The sequence below is a fragment of the Ixodes scapularis genome, unplaced genomic scaffold (genome assembly GCF_016920785.2).
Source record: "Ixodes scapularis isolate PalLabHiFi unplaced genomic scaffold, ASM1692078v2 PGA_scaffold1__304_contigs__length_218370807, whole genome shotgun sequence".
Lineage (NCBI taxonomy): Eukaryota > Metazoa > Arthropoda > Arachnida > Ixodida > Ixodidae > Ixodes > Ixodes scapularis.
In genome coordinates this window covers 130,441,323-130,457,738 of record NW_024609846.1, presented here as the reverse complement: position 1 = coordinate 130,457,738, position 16,416 = coordinate 130,441,323, and the positions used below count along the sequence as shown (strand labels likewise).

General features: G+C 44.6%; 1 protein-coding gene across 1 annotated transcript in view; it reads right to left on the bottom strand.

Moving 5' to 3' along the window:
• The window catches only part of LOC115322695, a 43,077-nt gene that overhangs the window by 13,485 nt on the left and 13,176 nt on the right, over positions 1-16,416 (bottom strand). The window contains exons 7-9 of the mRNA XM_040220715.1: positions 8,793-8,867; positions 5,609-5,690; positions 3,579-3,655 (exon numbers count right to left, since the gene is read on the bottom strand). Coding sequence (XP_040076649.1) covers positions 3,579-3,655; positions 5,609-5,690; positions 8,793-8,867 — 234 coding nt within the window. The remainder of the gene's footprint in view (positions 1-3,578; positions 3,656-5,608; positions 5,691-8,792; positions 8,868-16,416) is intronic.

Genomic DNA, 16,416 nt, shown 5'->3' with positions numbered 1-16,416 from the left:
GAGGAAGTGTTAACATTCGAAAAATATATCTTACGTACCACATGATGCAGCGTTATCCGAAAAGAATTTATTTTGGAAATATCTCAAATAACACAGTCACAGTCGACGACAGGCACACCTTGACGACCGGACGGAATCCGAGATGACTTCGTTTTGGGGAGAGCTTCCTTTTTTCACAACCGCACCAAGGCAAAGAAACAAACGCGACTGACCCGTTTCTCACCCCAACCCGGACAACTATTTTTAAAGACGACTGAGGTTTTTACGCGGATTATCTCTGGGAGGGTGGAGAACAATGTTCGCAAAATCGCGTCGAGGGTCGTTCGACGTCCTTTATCTCCTTCGTTTCCCGTGAATGTCGAGCAGAAAAGCTTGAATGGCAGGCACTTACCAGCCTTATTTTTCGCAATGGAAGATAACACAGAAAGGGTACGCAGCACGCATAAAAAAAAAAATAAGTGGAAACTTTCAAGAGGTGCGAGAAAACGTCGAATGCAAACCCGCGAAAACGCAGGTAGAGAACCGCGCTGAGCGGGTCTTCACAGTCCCAGAGAGTGGCAGAAAATTTCTAGCTGATAGAGGGCGCGAGAGTCGCACCAGCCGCATCAGCATCAGCAACATGGCGGCGGTCGAGGAGCGTTTTTTGGAAAGGTGTATAGGAGACAAATGAGGAGGCGCCATTGGCCGAAAGCGGGCTGGGCGTGCTCCAAGGCGTCTTCAGAAATTCGACTTCAGAAATTTGTTTCTCGCGACCACCCTGGCGGTGGTCGCGAGAAACAAACCTGATAAGTGCATCGGAGTAACTCCCAGTGACTGGAAGTATGGTACACGTGATGTTTCAATCGCGCTCATCCAAAATGATGGTGGAAGAGTGCGACTAGCGGAACGATCGACATAATCTTTACGCCAAGCGCCGAGGGCCGGGAATCTGCCGTCCGGGTGGTCACACTCTGTCCGAGCAAAAAAGAGTTGAGCGGCGCATTCGTTTCTTACATCTTTCTGCATTATCATGATCGAAATTTAATATTTATGTGAACGATCTTTCTAGTACCGTGCCCACTTCAATATTTCAATATGCGGACGATACTGTAATTGTAGCCTGCGCTTCTAAGTATTTGCACGCAATCTCTTTGCTTCAAAATGCGGCAAATAGGGCAATGGACTGGTTTGATGCAAATTTAATTTCTATTAATACGACAAAAACTCAACTAATTTGTTTTCATAGCCCATTAAAACGAGTCAGTCTCACTTCTCCGCTTTTTTTGCACACGTCTAATTGTCTTAATTGCGCGTGTACCCCTGTGAAATACACATCTACAGTTAAATACCTTGGTTTGATTTTTGATAGCGATCTTGCCTGGAATTCACAGCTTGCTCATATCTGTAAGAAGCTTCGCGCGGTGTCTTGTTTGATGTACAGTGTTAGATACGTTATGCCATTATCCGTTCGTAAGGTTATCATTCATGCCCTGGGCTATAGTGTGCTTCGTTATGGAATAACTGTGTACGGCCACTGTGCCCTTCGATGGAAAATAAGAATCAATTCAATTTTGCGTTCTTTGCTAAAAGTTATTTCTTATGATTTAAGTCTTGATAAAGATACTGACGTATTTAGAGCATTATGCTTTCCGGATTTCGACTCTCTGTTGATAGAAACTGTTGTTTTCCGTCATTTCTGGAATAGTTCTTTTAAAGTACCTTATGCCCCAGCCCGTTGCCTAAGGCCAAAAAAACGTTACTGTATACCTCGGTGCAGCACAAGATATGGCGAACGCATGCGCCGTTACTATGTTCCCTCGTATTTTAACAAGCTTCCTATGAGTATTTTTTGTGCTAGTACAAAATACAAACTGAAAAAAGCGCTCAGAAATAGAATTGTATAAAGATTTCTTTTCTGTGCGTGTCATAGCTTGATTTATCTATGTGGGGGTTTTGTGTTTTACTGTCATTGCTTTATTTTGTCACTGTCTGCCAGGCACTACCTTTCAAGCCCGATGAGGCTTCGGTAGGCCTGAATCTGTACATGCTATTTTTTCATTCAATAAAAGTATTATTATTATTATTATTAAACATCACGTACACCCTATTTTCAACTACGAAGAGTTACTACACTTCACCCTTACGCGCTTATTAAAACCATTTACGAACATAGACCTTTGATCAGAACTGTTTCTCGCCACCACCGCAAGGGGATTCTTTTCGGCCTTTGGTTGGTCAAGAGAGCGTGCCAAGCCCTCTATCCGAGTCTCGTGCACGCCCTGGCTTTGCCCGCATCTCCTATTGACCAAACACTCTGATTACACGGCTCTGGCGGGCGCGCCTCGCCGGTCTGCGCATTCCAGAGGAGTGACGTCATAGCCGCGGCAGACGCACTGGCGCCGCCGCGTGCCCAGCTGTGCGCCTCCGTTGCGCAGTAGTCAAGTCTAACGCTGCACCGGAGCCGCTTAATAGCGCCTCTCATTTTGTGCGCATAAGCTCACGCTAGTATATCCTGGCATAGCCGAGCTAAACCACCGCAATTTTAGGGGCAAAGCTCCTTAGGGTTCCTTGTCCGGTGTCCGGTGCACTGCCTCCGAAATCGGCCCACTTAAAGAGAGAAAAAAAACACGAACGCCCGCACGGGGGTTCGCACTCAGGACCGCTTGCTTACGAGGCAGACGTCCTAAGTCCAACGCTACACTCCAACGTTGCATGTAGCCTCTCAACGCCTATACGGGAGAGGACGCTGCGGTCAAATGCGTATATAATCGCGTTAAACTTTGCATGCATTGGCTCAACGTTTATAGATAAGAGGGCGCTGCGGTCAAAGGCTCAACTGCGTATATAACCACGATCCATACCACTCATACTCTTTCTGACATGGACCGTTGACTTCAGTGGAGATGCGTTCCCACGGCTTCTAGCAAATCCAAGCTGATCCGCTAGAAGAATCACTGGCTCTGCATTTCACCGACCATAAGGTAATAATGAAGTCGAAACTCAACCCGGAACTCAGCATTACCTATGAGCAATAAAAAAAAATCAGCACCATCAGCATTACCTATGAACAATAAAATCAGTATCATCATCACACCAGAGCTTCGCCCCAATCAACATTATTCACCACGTGGAGATGCGTCCATTTTCTTTTTCTCGTGTTGGACCCATCACCAAAATGGCGGACTGATAACTTCCCCCAAGGGCTAAACAAGCCACTCAGAACTGGATTCTGCGGGACTGACTTCTAGTAGGTGGACCGAATGAAATTTGGTACTCTTAGAACATTCAGTGACTCTAGGCGGGGCCACTGATCTTTGGGAGGGGCTTAAAGCGTGCTGTGACCTTCACCTAAATTGCGTCTATAAACGTAAATATCGCGCGGAAAATTTGTTAAAAAATGTACATGTCCCATCTATGCCCTTTAAAAAAAAACTTTTTTTTTTCATTTCGGTGTTTTTAAGGTGAAACGAAGTATAGAACTGTCGGGATGGGTTCAAGGCCCATTACCGTACGTTACATGCTACTTTAGTATAGCATGCATGTTGTAATAATTATTATGCATGCTTAAACAACGATGTTTACGTATTTTGGACACTTACCGAATAATCCAATAGTTCGTTCGGTGAAGTGCAGCCATCGGTGGTAACTTCAGCCGGCGTAAATTTCTTAGACAACCCTAGAACGAAAATTAATTGGTTAGCCTTAAGATACTAATCACAAAACGCATAAATAGTGTGGATTTCAATAACCACGAACATAATATATACATTACGGAGTTTGAGCGGTTTTCATACAAACCTTTAAAACTTTACTGAGGCGATAAATGAATTTGTTTACGATTAAAATGAACCACATGAAACGTAAGCTGGCGTCGATAAAGCGCAGGGATGAGGTCTTATTTTCATTGCTTATGCTTGACAAATCAGTTGCCCTACTTTAGCCACGTAAATCAACCAATAAATTAATACAATAATCAAACAGCGTTAGAAAAACTATTTTAACGTTGAGAGTTTTTGAAGTCAGTCATTATACATCTGGATTTTATAAATCTGTATCATAAATCTGGCATTATTCGTACGAAGGTTTAACGTTTACGCTTAGGGACGATTTCCGAATTTGTCGCTCCCCCTCGTCTTCAAGCAACTTACTGCAGGTGTAATTTCAAGCTATTTTCTAGAACGTCTTCAACTTGTTAGTTTTCTGCGTGTTTCTTTTTCTATTTTTGTTCGCTGAATTTTCGGCTGGTGCCACCGGCCTTTCATTTTCAAGTCTACTATTGGGGACCAATCGGGTACCCCCAGTGCAACATGCGTCTTACCCCCAAGCCGGCAATCTAACAAAAAAGGTTTCGTTGTTGCTGTTATTAATATTTCTTGTATATGTAGTCTACTTTTGGTTTTATGTGAGATTTTAAATTAGCAACATTACTAAGCAGGCACAAGGAAAAGAGGGATACTCACTATGATACTTCGCGCATTCAGCACAGGAAAAACCCTGGCGTTCCTCTCTTGTTTAGCAAATCACATCTTTGTCTTCCTTTTTTTTAATGCTAGATTCCCCATTACATGCAACTATGCTGTCCTTCCTTCTGCCTTTATGAGTCCGCACAGATAACGAGAAATTGAAACGGTTCCGTACTTGCGAGAAAAAAAAAAAAACTAAATCGTCTTTGTTTGGCCTCCGGCATTACGAATATCAAAATGATATTTCAGATTCATACGCCAAGTGTCCACAACAGCGCTTTCAAAACGGCGCTAAAGCCCCTCCTTCCCTTCGCGTTCGGTGCGAGGAGGGAATCATGACGTACCATGCCAATATCTCAACATTTCCGCGCTTTTCGCAGGCCTTGCCCGAACAGTCAAAAACGCTGCACGCATTCCCTCACAAGCGGCACGCGCAAGGCAGCCTTAACCTCTGGGTATGACGTCACACTTTGAGTTTTCAGCTTTCCTCCCTGTAGGAGCCAGCTCCGAGAGATGAAAGCATTTCTTTTTTGCTTTTTCTAAGCTCGCTGCGCGAGCTTCCTGATGCGCGAGAAATCTCGCCTATTGATACGCTCGAGTCAAACACTCGTGATATTCAAGTTTAAGGGCAAAAATGCGCTACAATCAACGTCTAACTCGTTGTTGTTGTTGTTGTTTTCAAGACCCTCTTTAACTTTTTTTAACAAGTCAGGTGACTCAATACAACGCACTACCGCTGCTAGAAAACGTACAACATTGCTCTGGCAAGGACTCTATCCATCGACGCTGGAATAGCGGATGTTCTGTACTTCACTTGCGCAATACATGGCGCCGGGTATAAGAAAACTCCATGAAACAACTACGCGCTGTAAAAAATAAGAAGTAATTTGGTACACTTTTTACTACTTTGGCCACTGAGCAATCCTTGCAAATTTAGGTAATAATGAAAACGATTGACATTTTTTTTTTTTTTTCAGTGATGTCCAAGTGTTGAGCTAAAAACCTCGAAACCAGTGATTATTCACTTAAAGTTCAATTTCAGAAGGAATGAATAACCATGCACAGTAATGTCACGTGTCAGCGAACCGTTATCCTCGTCTATAAAAATATTTAAGCATACTATTATTAATGAAACTGCGTATTCCGAAAGAGGGTACAATACTTACGTATAGACGAACACAATCCCTGTTGACAAACGCCTATCGTGTCCACCTTCGTCTTTCCAAATAATTTTTTTGTTTTAATGCGCTAAATATGCAGAAAAGAAGGATTGAGAGCAATACGTTCTCATTTAAACAACCAGCTTGTAGATTGTGATGTTTTTTGGGGGTTCCTCGACAAACGTAATTGATACTAGAATTCCGCCAATGTACGTAAATTGTGAATTAGAGTAATTTACGGTTCCGGTTTTCAGGCAAATTATTAAAACTTTGCTTAGCACTGAAAGCAGTCCATCTGTTTATGACTAATTTTCTTTCTTCCTTCGCTGAATCTGGATGAAAAGTGTACGTGTTTCTGTACAGTAATCGAACACAAAAGTACAAAACATCAATTTTAAATATTACTGATATCACTTCACGAATAGATGTACGACCTCAAAAACTATTAGAAGAGCCAATTAGCTTAAAATGCTCAAAATATTTAATTTATGTAACCTTTAACGGCACTTACCAGTGTTTACTATCTAAGAACTTAGAAGACTATAGGCGAAACCGTTCACGATAAAAAAATGCATAAGGTAATTGAAAAATTGACTAACGAAAACAGAGAACTACACGGTTCCTGCTATCAATACGTTCTTGACAAGTGAAAATACAAATGCATTTGGTGGCACAAGCAGATCCGACACTGTAAAACAAACCGGAGCAATCGGCAGTTGCCCTTAGAAATCTCAACCTTTCACCGAATGTACACTGAGCAGGTCAGTTTCAACCGTAAGAAATTTTAATGCGTAGTTCACACCCTGTAAAAAAAAAAAAAATAATAACATACTTGCCAAAGTCAACGTCGGGCGCGTTTGCCACGACCCCGTTAGCGACACTATGAACTTGTGGCGCCATCTTGATCCCAATAGGTGCAGTGATCAGAAACGAGTGTTTCGTCTGCTCGCTGCGCCTACCTGGACATGGCGCCACAAGTTAATAGCGTCGCTAACTCGATCATGTGCGAACGCGTTCGACGCTGACTTTAGAAGGTGTGTTGCTCTCATTTCTTACAGGAAAAGAAGTATGCCGTGAAGTTTTACATGGAAAACCTAACCTCCGCAGTGCAAATTTGGTGAAGGTTTGAGCTTTTCATGTGCAGACGCCGATTTTTCCGGCTCGTTTTGCAGCATCGGATGCACTTGTGCCACCCTGTACAAACGAAGCGGAGCGCAAGTTCGTCTGCTTCTTGCACAGGAGTTGCATTGATGTCAGAACGCCGACTTGTGATTGGCTGATCGAAGAGAATACTGGGTAGACCTTGAGGCATCCAGCACTCAGGTGTGCACACTATGCTTCCAATCAAAACCAATCAGAACTGGGCGTCGTTCTGACGTTACCACGACCCCTGCGCAAGAAACAGCCGACTTGCTCACCGAATTGTCTACAGATGCGTAGACATATTGGTACTTATGTCGGGTTGATCAATGCACGCCAAATTTAAACCATCGCTCTACTCAAATGACGGCAGTTTATATAGCTTATGTCTTTTGTTCTAGAAACTTGGTTTTTACGTTCAAAACTAATTTTTGTAGAAGCAACATCTGAGAAATCGAGCTAGACGTTATGACCCCCAATTTTAGAGCTCTCCGATATCTCAAAAAACGCGGGGCGGGGCTTATGTTCAAGCTTTTGGCTTCGAGATTGGTTTCCGTGGTTCTTAACTGCTAATGCCGCCAAGTTTGTTGCCACCTGATCGATAATGAAGTGCTCGGGACTAGCAACTCCCTTCGTTTCTTAGGTTGTCAGTAACTGCAGATGTGTGCATTTAATATATATATATATATAAAGATAGAGAGAGAGAGATAAACGACAATCGGCAGTTGCGTGTGTTCTACTCAAGCACCAAAATGGCGACGCCCACAACCATATCGGAGAACAGAGTGCCGATACTCTAAGCGCAGCTCATTTAGTGCCTCTGCGTTCCCCGACATTGCTGTGGGCGCCGCCATTTTGGCTCGTATGCAGAGAAGACGCCACTGCCAATCGTCATGATTCCAAAGTGCTACCTTCTCAGCATTAGATTCAGTGTTAGGAAGGTCAGGTAATATTGCTTTGCTCTGTCGCGAACTGTTTAAACATTTGTGGACGGCAAAAAAGCGTTTCCTGTGATTTCAGCTAAAGCTTCAGATAACTGGCAACCATGATTTTAAGACACAATATGAACAAGTGTCGTTATTTTGAAGCGTAGCTTATTTAGTGGCACTAACGACAGCGAAGTAAAAAGGTGTGTGTTTTGATATCTGCCTCGTTGGTCTTTCTCGCGGTTCAGGGGTACGCACCAAAGCCTGCAATATATATACAGGGTATCACAAAAGAAAATTTACAGGGTCTTTATTTCCACAAAAATAAACTAGGTATCCGCGAGAAGACAAAACCCTGTTTTTTGCACCGCAAAAATAAACTAGACCAGGGGTTTTCCTTAGGATTGAAATTCGGAGGAAATGTCTCAATTTTTAGAGGGGGGGGGGGGGGGGGTAGAGTAGAGGAGTCGTTGCGAATTAAGGTTAAGGGGTGTCTTCAGAAAAACAAGGGGGGGGGGAGGGTACATCTTTTGTAGGAGGTGTATAGGAAAATCATTGAACTAGACATCGGGGAGAGTTCAAACTCCGGCAGAACGTAGCCCCAGGCTAGGCGTTCGAGCAAGATGTCAAAGTTCCAGCACCAACCCTTATCTTATTCAAAAGTTATAAGTGATTTTTAGAAATTTTCAATGAGAAAATGGGGCCTACTTTCCCCGTTTTCAGTTTCTGGCGCCGTAGAGCTTCATTTATCCGAAAGCTACGTCGGCCGCCATTCTGCTATTGAAATTTTCAGAAAATCGCTTATAACTTTTGAATAAGATAACGGTTAATGCTAAAACTTTGGCACCTTATTCGAACCGCTGGGTCTACATTCGGACGGAGGTTCAGCTCTCTGCGACGTCCAATTTGTTTTTGCGGTGCGGAACAGGCTTTTGTTCTTTCGCGGACGCCCGGTATATACTTAAAGATGAGTAACCTTGGAATTGTTTATAACAACTAGACTTAAAACGGTACACTTGCATAAGCATGACGTTCTGATTTCTTTTTTTTTTTCATTTTTTACTGATCTACCAGTTCGCACAATTTGTAAGCAAGCCATTAACATTACTAAAAGCTGTACTTACTGCACAAAGCGTTCCATCTTCTCTGATCTCTGCCCATCTATGGTTGCAATGTGAGACACAGGAGTCAGCTATTGTCTACAAGCGAGAAAACAATCACGTTCATTTTTTTTAGCACGTACATCAGTGAGTTGCTATGTTTATATGAGATATCTCTAGTACGTCAGTCGCTCACCGGCGATGCAGAGAATAGGTCAAATCACGGTAAGGTCACTGCACAATAGTGTTTCATTTACATATCGACAAAACTATCTCGATATATATTTTTTTTTCCTTTGCGTCTAAAGAATTTAGAAACGAATTTGGTCACAGAAATTGACCATCTGCGAAATTGCCCAAGCATCAGGAGCGTGCTGCCAGTGTGGTAACAGCATGCAGGTGCTGCGCATCCATCTGTTCCAAAGCAGAATGGCACTTTCCACATGCATTTTCCAACGCTTTATTTTTGCAATTTACTTCAAATATTTTATACAGACAAAGTCAGAACGTGCAGCACGTGTCTGGTTGGAATAATTAAGGGGTTTTAGTTTTAGTCGATCGTTCCGATGACTCCGATAACGATACCGGATACCCCGCCGCTACCTTTGGGTCATTCTTCGGAAGATTAAACATTTAGGTTCGTAACAAGATAACTTGGCGAAATTTACTTTCGTTTACTATTTCATGTTCATCAATAGGTGATTCATTTGCTATTTTCATAGAAAATTTAGCCGAGCTCCAAGATGTTTATTTATATCCTTACCAACAAATATTGTGGAACGTGCTCAATATACAATTAGCCATAGGTATTTTACGGCTTTATTTTTTGTGCTTGTCAGAATGTATTTTGTTTTTATTTTGCAATATTCATATTTGCTATAACACGCAAAAACAGTAAATACTCGAATTTTAGGTCTAGATTAAAAAATATTCTTGCAAGGGCTGTTTTTCTTTTTTTTTTTTTTTTTTGCAAAAGCTTTTTGAAGTATGCCACCTGGTCTGTTCAAAAAGTAATTAAACTGATTTTACAGCACAACATTATTTTTTTGGGAGCATGTTCATTTTTTTTACAGTTTAGTACTTTGACACAAACCGAAAAATAAGTTTATCGTGTAAAAATATATAGTAAGAACATTTTCCGCGTACCGAAGCATTCTATTTTTGATATTTTTGGTTGGGGGGGGGGGGGGGGGGGATGCAGGAGCCATTGAGGTATTTGACTTTGCATTTCGTGCCTGTCATTAAGAAATCTAATTGGCCATGAAGTACCATGGTTATATAGCGAATACAAATGGGAAATTTAATGTATCTTTTATGCGACTGACCCGTGTTGCGGTTTACTGGCGACACTAATGATCGTTGCGCGGCTGACCTTTATATGTACGACCGTTATTGGGCAGGAGATCGAACTATAGGGGGCGCTCTGACCCGTTTGTTTTCCCCACGCTCGGTGTTTACTCAACACAAGGCCTGTGCACATGCCGACGGGCCTTATGGGCATGTCCATGTCATCTTCTACAATGGAGCGCGGAGCACAGTTTAATGTACAAAATACTAACAATCGACGAAGCGACTTTAAGTGCCGGATCTATCCTCAGAGAATGCGAGCTTGACCCACTTGGCTTTTGTGCTGAGCTGGGACCGTACATGCTGCATTGTTCATGCAGGCCGTAGTGGAAACAAAAGAGCCCCCCCTCCCCCTCCCCGGAGAACACGAACTCCAGCCGAACGCTGACGCCGCGTTCGGCTATGTCGGCCGAGCACTGAGTCATTGTATCTGTTGTCCCCATCCGTGTAGTTGTAAAGTTAACCGCTTGGGGGCGTCACGATCTGTCCTCCTCCCTAATACGAATGACTGTTACAGGGCTGACCATTACAGGACTGACAATTCGCGCTAATTTATTTAAAAAGGAAAAATCTCACAGCGTGAATTTAATATCTTTAACGCAACAGGAACTATGTCTGTTTTGTCACTGCAAGTTATTTCTCATCGAGATATTATGAAAAAAAAATAGCACATATAAGATCAGTTACACCACTGACACATCACAAAGATACGGATTTATTGATTTATTTATATTTATTTATAAGCTAATAAAATTTTAATTGTTGGCCCAGGGTGAATGGCTCTTGTTGTAAGACTTCCTTGAAAACGTGTTAAACAGTCTGTGTACTTCCAAATTGAATATGGTTAGCAGAAGTTTTTTTTATATGTTTATACCTTTTATTATACCACTGACATTCAGGTCGGTTACACTTGTTTCTTTTAAAATTCGTAAAAATATAAATACTTTAGCATTAATGGACGTTGGGATCAAGTCATAAATTGGAGCTGACATTGGTGTACAATTTTTTTTAATCAAACATATAGAAGTTTACTTTTATAAAACAAAAGATCACGCTTTTGAAACGTGTGTGGTAGATAGCAGATTCAAAACAAATGCTACAATTTCACAAAATACGCAATCTAAACTCCTCTTTTTTTTTCTCTAAGGGTCTTAATTATGAGAACTTGCAAATATTTGTTTTTAGGACACCCTGACGCTATGCTATACAACCTATATTTTAGGAATGACCGCAGAAAGGCGTTTGAAAGTTATTTCACGGTCACAATAATGTTTAATTTTTGGGTAGAATGACCCCTTTGCGCACGCGCGTCGCGTCGTTATCGGCTATTGTTAGCGGACGTAACGGGGGTATCGGAACGATTTACTAAAACTCTGTTTTGACTCTACTCACTCATCGAACGCGTCCAAGCGCCGAACGCCGGCGTCCCATGAGTGCAGTGAAGACAAAGGCAGCTTAACGTCTACCCCATGCGCTCTTGTCTCTTTCTCTCTCTAAATTTGTTCCCGCTTAGGTTTCCTAAATATCTTTTTTCTCCGGCCGTCGTACCTTCAATGCAGGCCCGCGATGAACGCAATTCGTGCCCTAGCGTGCAAGAAAGATTCTAGCTCACGCGGAGCCAGACAAACACTGAAAGCACCGAGTTAGCACCGGAGGTATAAGCCAACGAAGTGGCATCTAGCTGCACATGACTACACTATGGGACACTTGCTCGCCGTATAGTCACCGACAGCTTAAGAAACCCAGGGCGTGGGGGATCCCGATCATCTCATCTCATCATCAGCCAATCGGATAGTGGAATCCGCCGGTAAGTAGGCTGAAGAACCAATGACCAAGCGAGAAGCGTAAAACAAAGATGTCCCACTTTCCTTATCGTAAATGAGAAGCCACGCCCTAAACTTTCTTAAGCTGTCGTTACCTATAGCACCGCAGTGTCGAAAACTATTACTAAATACATGAATTTTTTGGAGGGCGAACCTCCTTAAGGGTCTAGCCTTGTCCATCCGGCGTCCATGGTCATATCGATTGCCATCCCATCTGTCTTCTTAAAAAAAAGAAAAAAATGTTTGCGCAGTCGACAGTATTCTAACCTGTGCGGGGAGACCCCAGTGGATTTCTAGTCCATCGCCTTAACCACTCGGCCACGACTGCGGCACGAGTAGGGGGCTCTGAGACGTGGTAGTAACTCAAGAGCTGGGGATGTCATGGATGAGACGTTGCATGTAGCCGCTCAATGTCTAGACAGGAGAGGGCGCTGCGGTCAAATGCGTATATAATCGCGTTAAACTTTGCATGAATTGGCTCAACGTTTATAGACGAGGGGGCGCTGCGGTCAAATGCTCAAATGCGTATATAACCACGATCCATACCACACATTCTCTTTCTGACATGGACCGTTGACTTAAACGGTGGAGATGCGTTTCCAAGGCTTTAGCGGATCCAAGCTGTTCCGCTAGAAGAACCACTGGCTCTGCATTTCACCGAACATAAAGCAGTAATAATGAAGTCGAAACGCAACCCGGAACTCAGCACTACCTATGAGCAATAAAAAAATCAGCACCATCAGTACTACCTATGAACAATAAAATCAATATCATCAGCACCACCAGAGCTTCGCCCCAATCAACATCATTCACCACGTGGAGATGCGGTCATTTTTTAGAGCGCAGCTCTTAGGCGCTCGTTTCCGGCTTGAGCGGCGTCGCCGTCGCCGTCGGCATAACCAAGGTCACCCCAAGGTCACGTGACCCCCAAGGCCACCCTAAGGTCACGTGACCCCCAGGTCATAGATTCCCAAGGTCACGTGACCCCCAGGTCATAGACCCCCCAAGGTCACATTACCCCCAATTTCATGTGACACCCCCAAGATCACCTCAAGGTCACGTGACCCCCCAAGTAGACCCCCACGTGACCCCCGAGGTCACGTGGCCACCCTCCCCGAGGTCAGGTGACTCCCCCCCTCCCCCCCCCCCGAAGTCACGCGACACCCCCCCCCCCCCCCCGAGGTCACGTGACCCCCTCCCCCCGAGGTCAGGTGACCCCCCAGAGCATGTTAAAGAATGAGGGGAGCAGGAGGAGGAAGAGGAGGGGTCTACCCTCCCCTCTGTACCCTTCCTTCCTCCTCCTCTAGAGCTGCGCTCCAATTCGGCGTTACAGGGAGTTGTAAACGGCTTTCACTTTTTTTCTGAAGCCTAACAACGTTGAAAACGACGGGTATAGTAGCATTCGCTCCTGTGGTAGATGAGATAGCTCTACAAAACTAATCCGTCCTCAGGCTCACTGGTGCATTGGCAGCTACGACGAGATCGGAATATGACCAGAAAGCCGCGGACGTCCGTGTACAATAAAATGTTTCATGTTATCTAGAACCGCTGTCGCACGGAAAGGTCATATCGAAAGAATGGCATTTGCTTGATCGGCGAATCGGCTCGCGATCCTGAGCGTCGCGCGCGAAATGCGCTGCGCACGAAGTGGCACGTGCTGATCGGCCGATCGCTCAAATGTTATTTGTTGAGAATTATATCTTTTTTGTGTGTGCGTGACACGGGTGTAAGACATCTCTGAAACCTAAAAACTCATTTCTAAATCCATAAAAAAAAACACCACGCGCGTGCAAAATTCGTGGTCATCAAGAACGTCAAACCTCATTTTTGCGCAGCTTCGGGTGCCTCATTCACTCTTGTAATTACTTTTAGGCAATTAGAGCGATGGCATAGGCCATAATACAAACACGAAATTGTTCGAGTAAGAACAAATCAGCGGTTGTCGTAGCACTTTTTTGTACACGAGTGTGTAATATGAAGGCGCGACAACAAATTTCATGAAATAATACGCGTGGCTCCAGCACTCAATAACAGGAGCAAACATGATTCGGAAGCATTTAAAGTGACCAGATAACTCGGCTTGGTGACGCATAGCCCCACAATTTACCACAGAGGCGCCCGAAGGTGGGGGAAGCATCGCATCAAGATTTCAAAGAATAAACTTACTTGACTAAAAGGCAGACAACAATAACTGATTTTCCCTACCATGCACGGTGTCCGTCTGCTATCCACGCACCCTCTGACTGGCGCAACATTGCGGCCCCGGCGTCAGCTTAGCACCCGGTCACGCCAAAAGCAGGCGAAAGGTGGCTTATGGTGAATTCGGGTGGTCGCCGCTCAATCTCCTCTCACCTTGATTCAGCAGAGCGCCCCCTCCTCGCTGCCAGAGCTACTCGGGATCCTTTTCAGCCGATCACAACTGCTGGGTTTAGAGCGCTCTGATATTCTCAGACCAGTCACGGAAGTAAAACTTCTTGACATTGGTAACGCATAAAAAAAGGTTTTACAGCGCAGGGTGAACGATTGAGCAAAATTTACGCTCGCAACGTAATGAAATAACGGTTGCGACGAAGCTAGTCTTCCGCCATCGGCATGCAAAAAAATTAATAAAAAAAAAACAGCAGTATGCGAATTGATTTTTTGCAGAACGGAACGAACGCCAATGCTTGGAAAGAGTTGTCAACTCACAGCATTTTCGACAGTGAACGCGCTGCGATAGTGTTCTTGCGTACGGCAAAGCAGTCAAATATAAAATGGTTAACAAACCGCATTTTTCCCAGCGAAATATCGTGCAAGCAGGATATAGCACATATCGCCATGTGACGCAAATCACAGCTAGTGCATTATATTCGTATTTCTCTTTATTTTACAACATAAACCTTTAAAAGCACTTTTACCGTACCTGAAAATTTCTTGAAGCGACCACAAAACACGGTAAAACAAAGGTGAGCTTTGCGAGCTGCTTCTTCGTCGGTTAGGCTTAGCGGAATCACCGCCTGGAGATAAACTATCTTGTGGAAGAACTGGAAATACTTCACACGTCGACTTTTCCTGTTACGGTCACAAACGAATGTCGTCCCGTCCGTTGTAATCCTCGCACCGTCGAATGCACAAGAACTTTGTAGAACCGCATATCAATCGCCGTCGTGCCGGACCCCGCACACCACAACAGTCCACTGCCGGCCATCGTCAACAAAACCACGGGATCCCCGTCCAAGTACCACGTGACGCCTGCGACGCTCCGCACACCGACGGCTACAGACGGAGTGCTAGGGAGCGCTCTGAGAGGGAGAGGCGCCCTTGGAATGAACCAGTCGATCAGGCCACAGCACTCTCTTTCAACCACCCGATCGCGCGCGCTCTGGAAAGAGCGCTCGAGAGCGCGCAGAAGAAACTACGCGAATTTGTCATTAGAGTACGCGACGAACAATCGGTTTTATCTGTTTTGTGTCCAATTCATGTGTTTTAATGAAAAAAAAATCACGCGCTTACCATTATGGCACGGACAAAGCCCGCGCCGTTTACGATTCGAAAACACACTCTAAAAAAAAAAGCCCGTGCGTCTACTTTCCCGCACAACACACGAAGAGCCAATCAACGCAACTCACGGAGGCAGCTGAGCGAATGACGATGCCGAAACATATGTTTATACCAAAAAACGCAGTCTGGGTTGTGACATTAAGCAATGGAAGATGTCACCCTTGCATTGCCTAATGTCACAACTCGGACTGCGTTTTTTGGTCCGAGTGCGCTTTTGGGTGCGCTTTTGCCACCTCTTAGCAGCTCTTATTGCAAACGGGGCCCATCGACCCCGTGACTCCGATTGGGCAGTTGGAAACCCTGTAATATGCGCTAAGAAACTGGGCGAGAGAAGGAGACTAGAGCGCGAGGGGACGTAATAATGCCGAGCTCTGGCTGGAATGATTATAGTGGGTAGACGTAAAGCCTTTCCCTCCACTGCACTCGTCGAGCGCGTTCGAATGCGAAAGCCAAACGCCGGGCGCCGGCGTTCCGCGTTTTAGCGTGTTCGACGAGGGCAGTGGAGACAAAGGCTGCTAGCTTTATAAGGTCTACCCACTAATCGTTCCAACCAGAGCTCGGCGTTCTGACGTCCCCACGCAACCTCACCTCCCCCTCTCTCTCAGTTTCTCGGTGCAAAGGCTCTCTGAGCTGACGTAGAGAGCCTGTATAAGAGAGGGTTTCCAACGGCTCTATCGGAATCACGTGATTCATGGGCCGTATTGGCAGTACGAGCTGCCAGGAGTTGGCGAACGCGTTGGACGTTTGAAAACGTATCCGCTTTTCCTCCTGCTTTCCTCTTCGCCACGCGAGAACTTACCCTTTGCGCACTTACGACCGACCGCCGCTGCAGGTGCCCACCATTAAATGGCAAAAGCTCCCCATGATTTGAGGTGGACCTTCTCTTCAATCTAGATTCTCCAAGCTGCCGCCGGGAACGCCCTGCTAGCTCCATCACT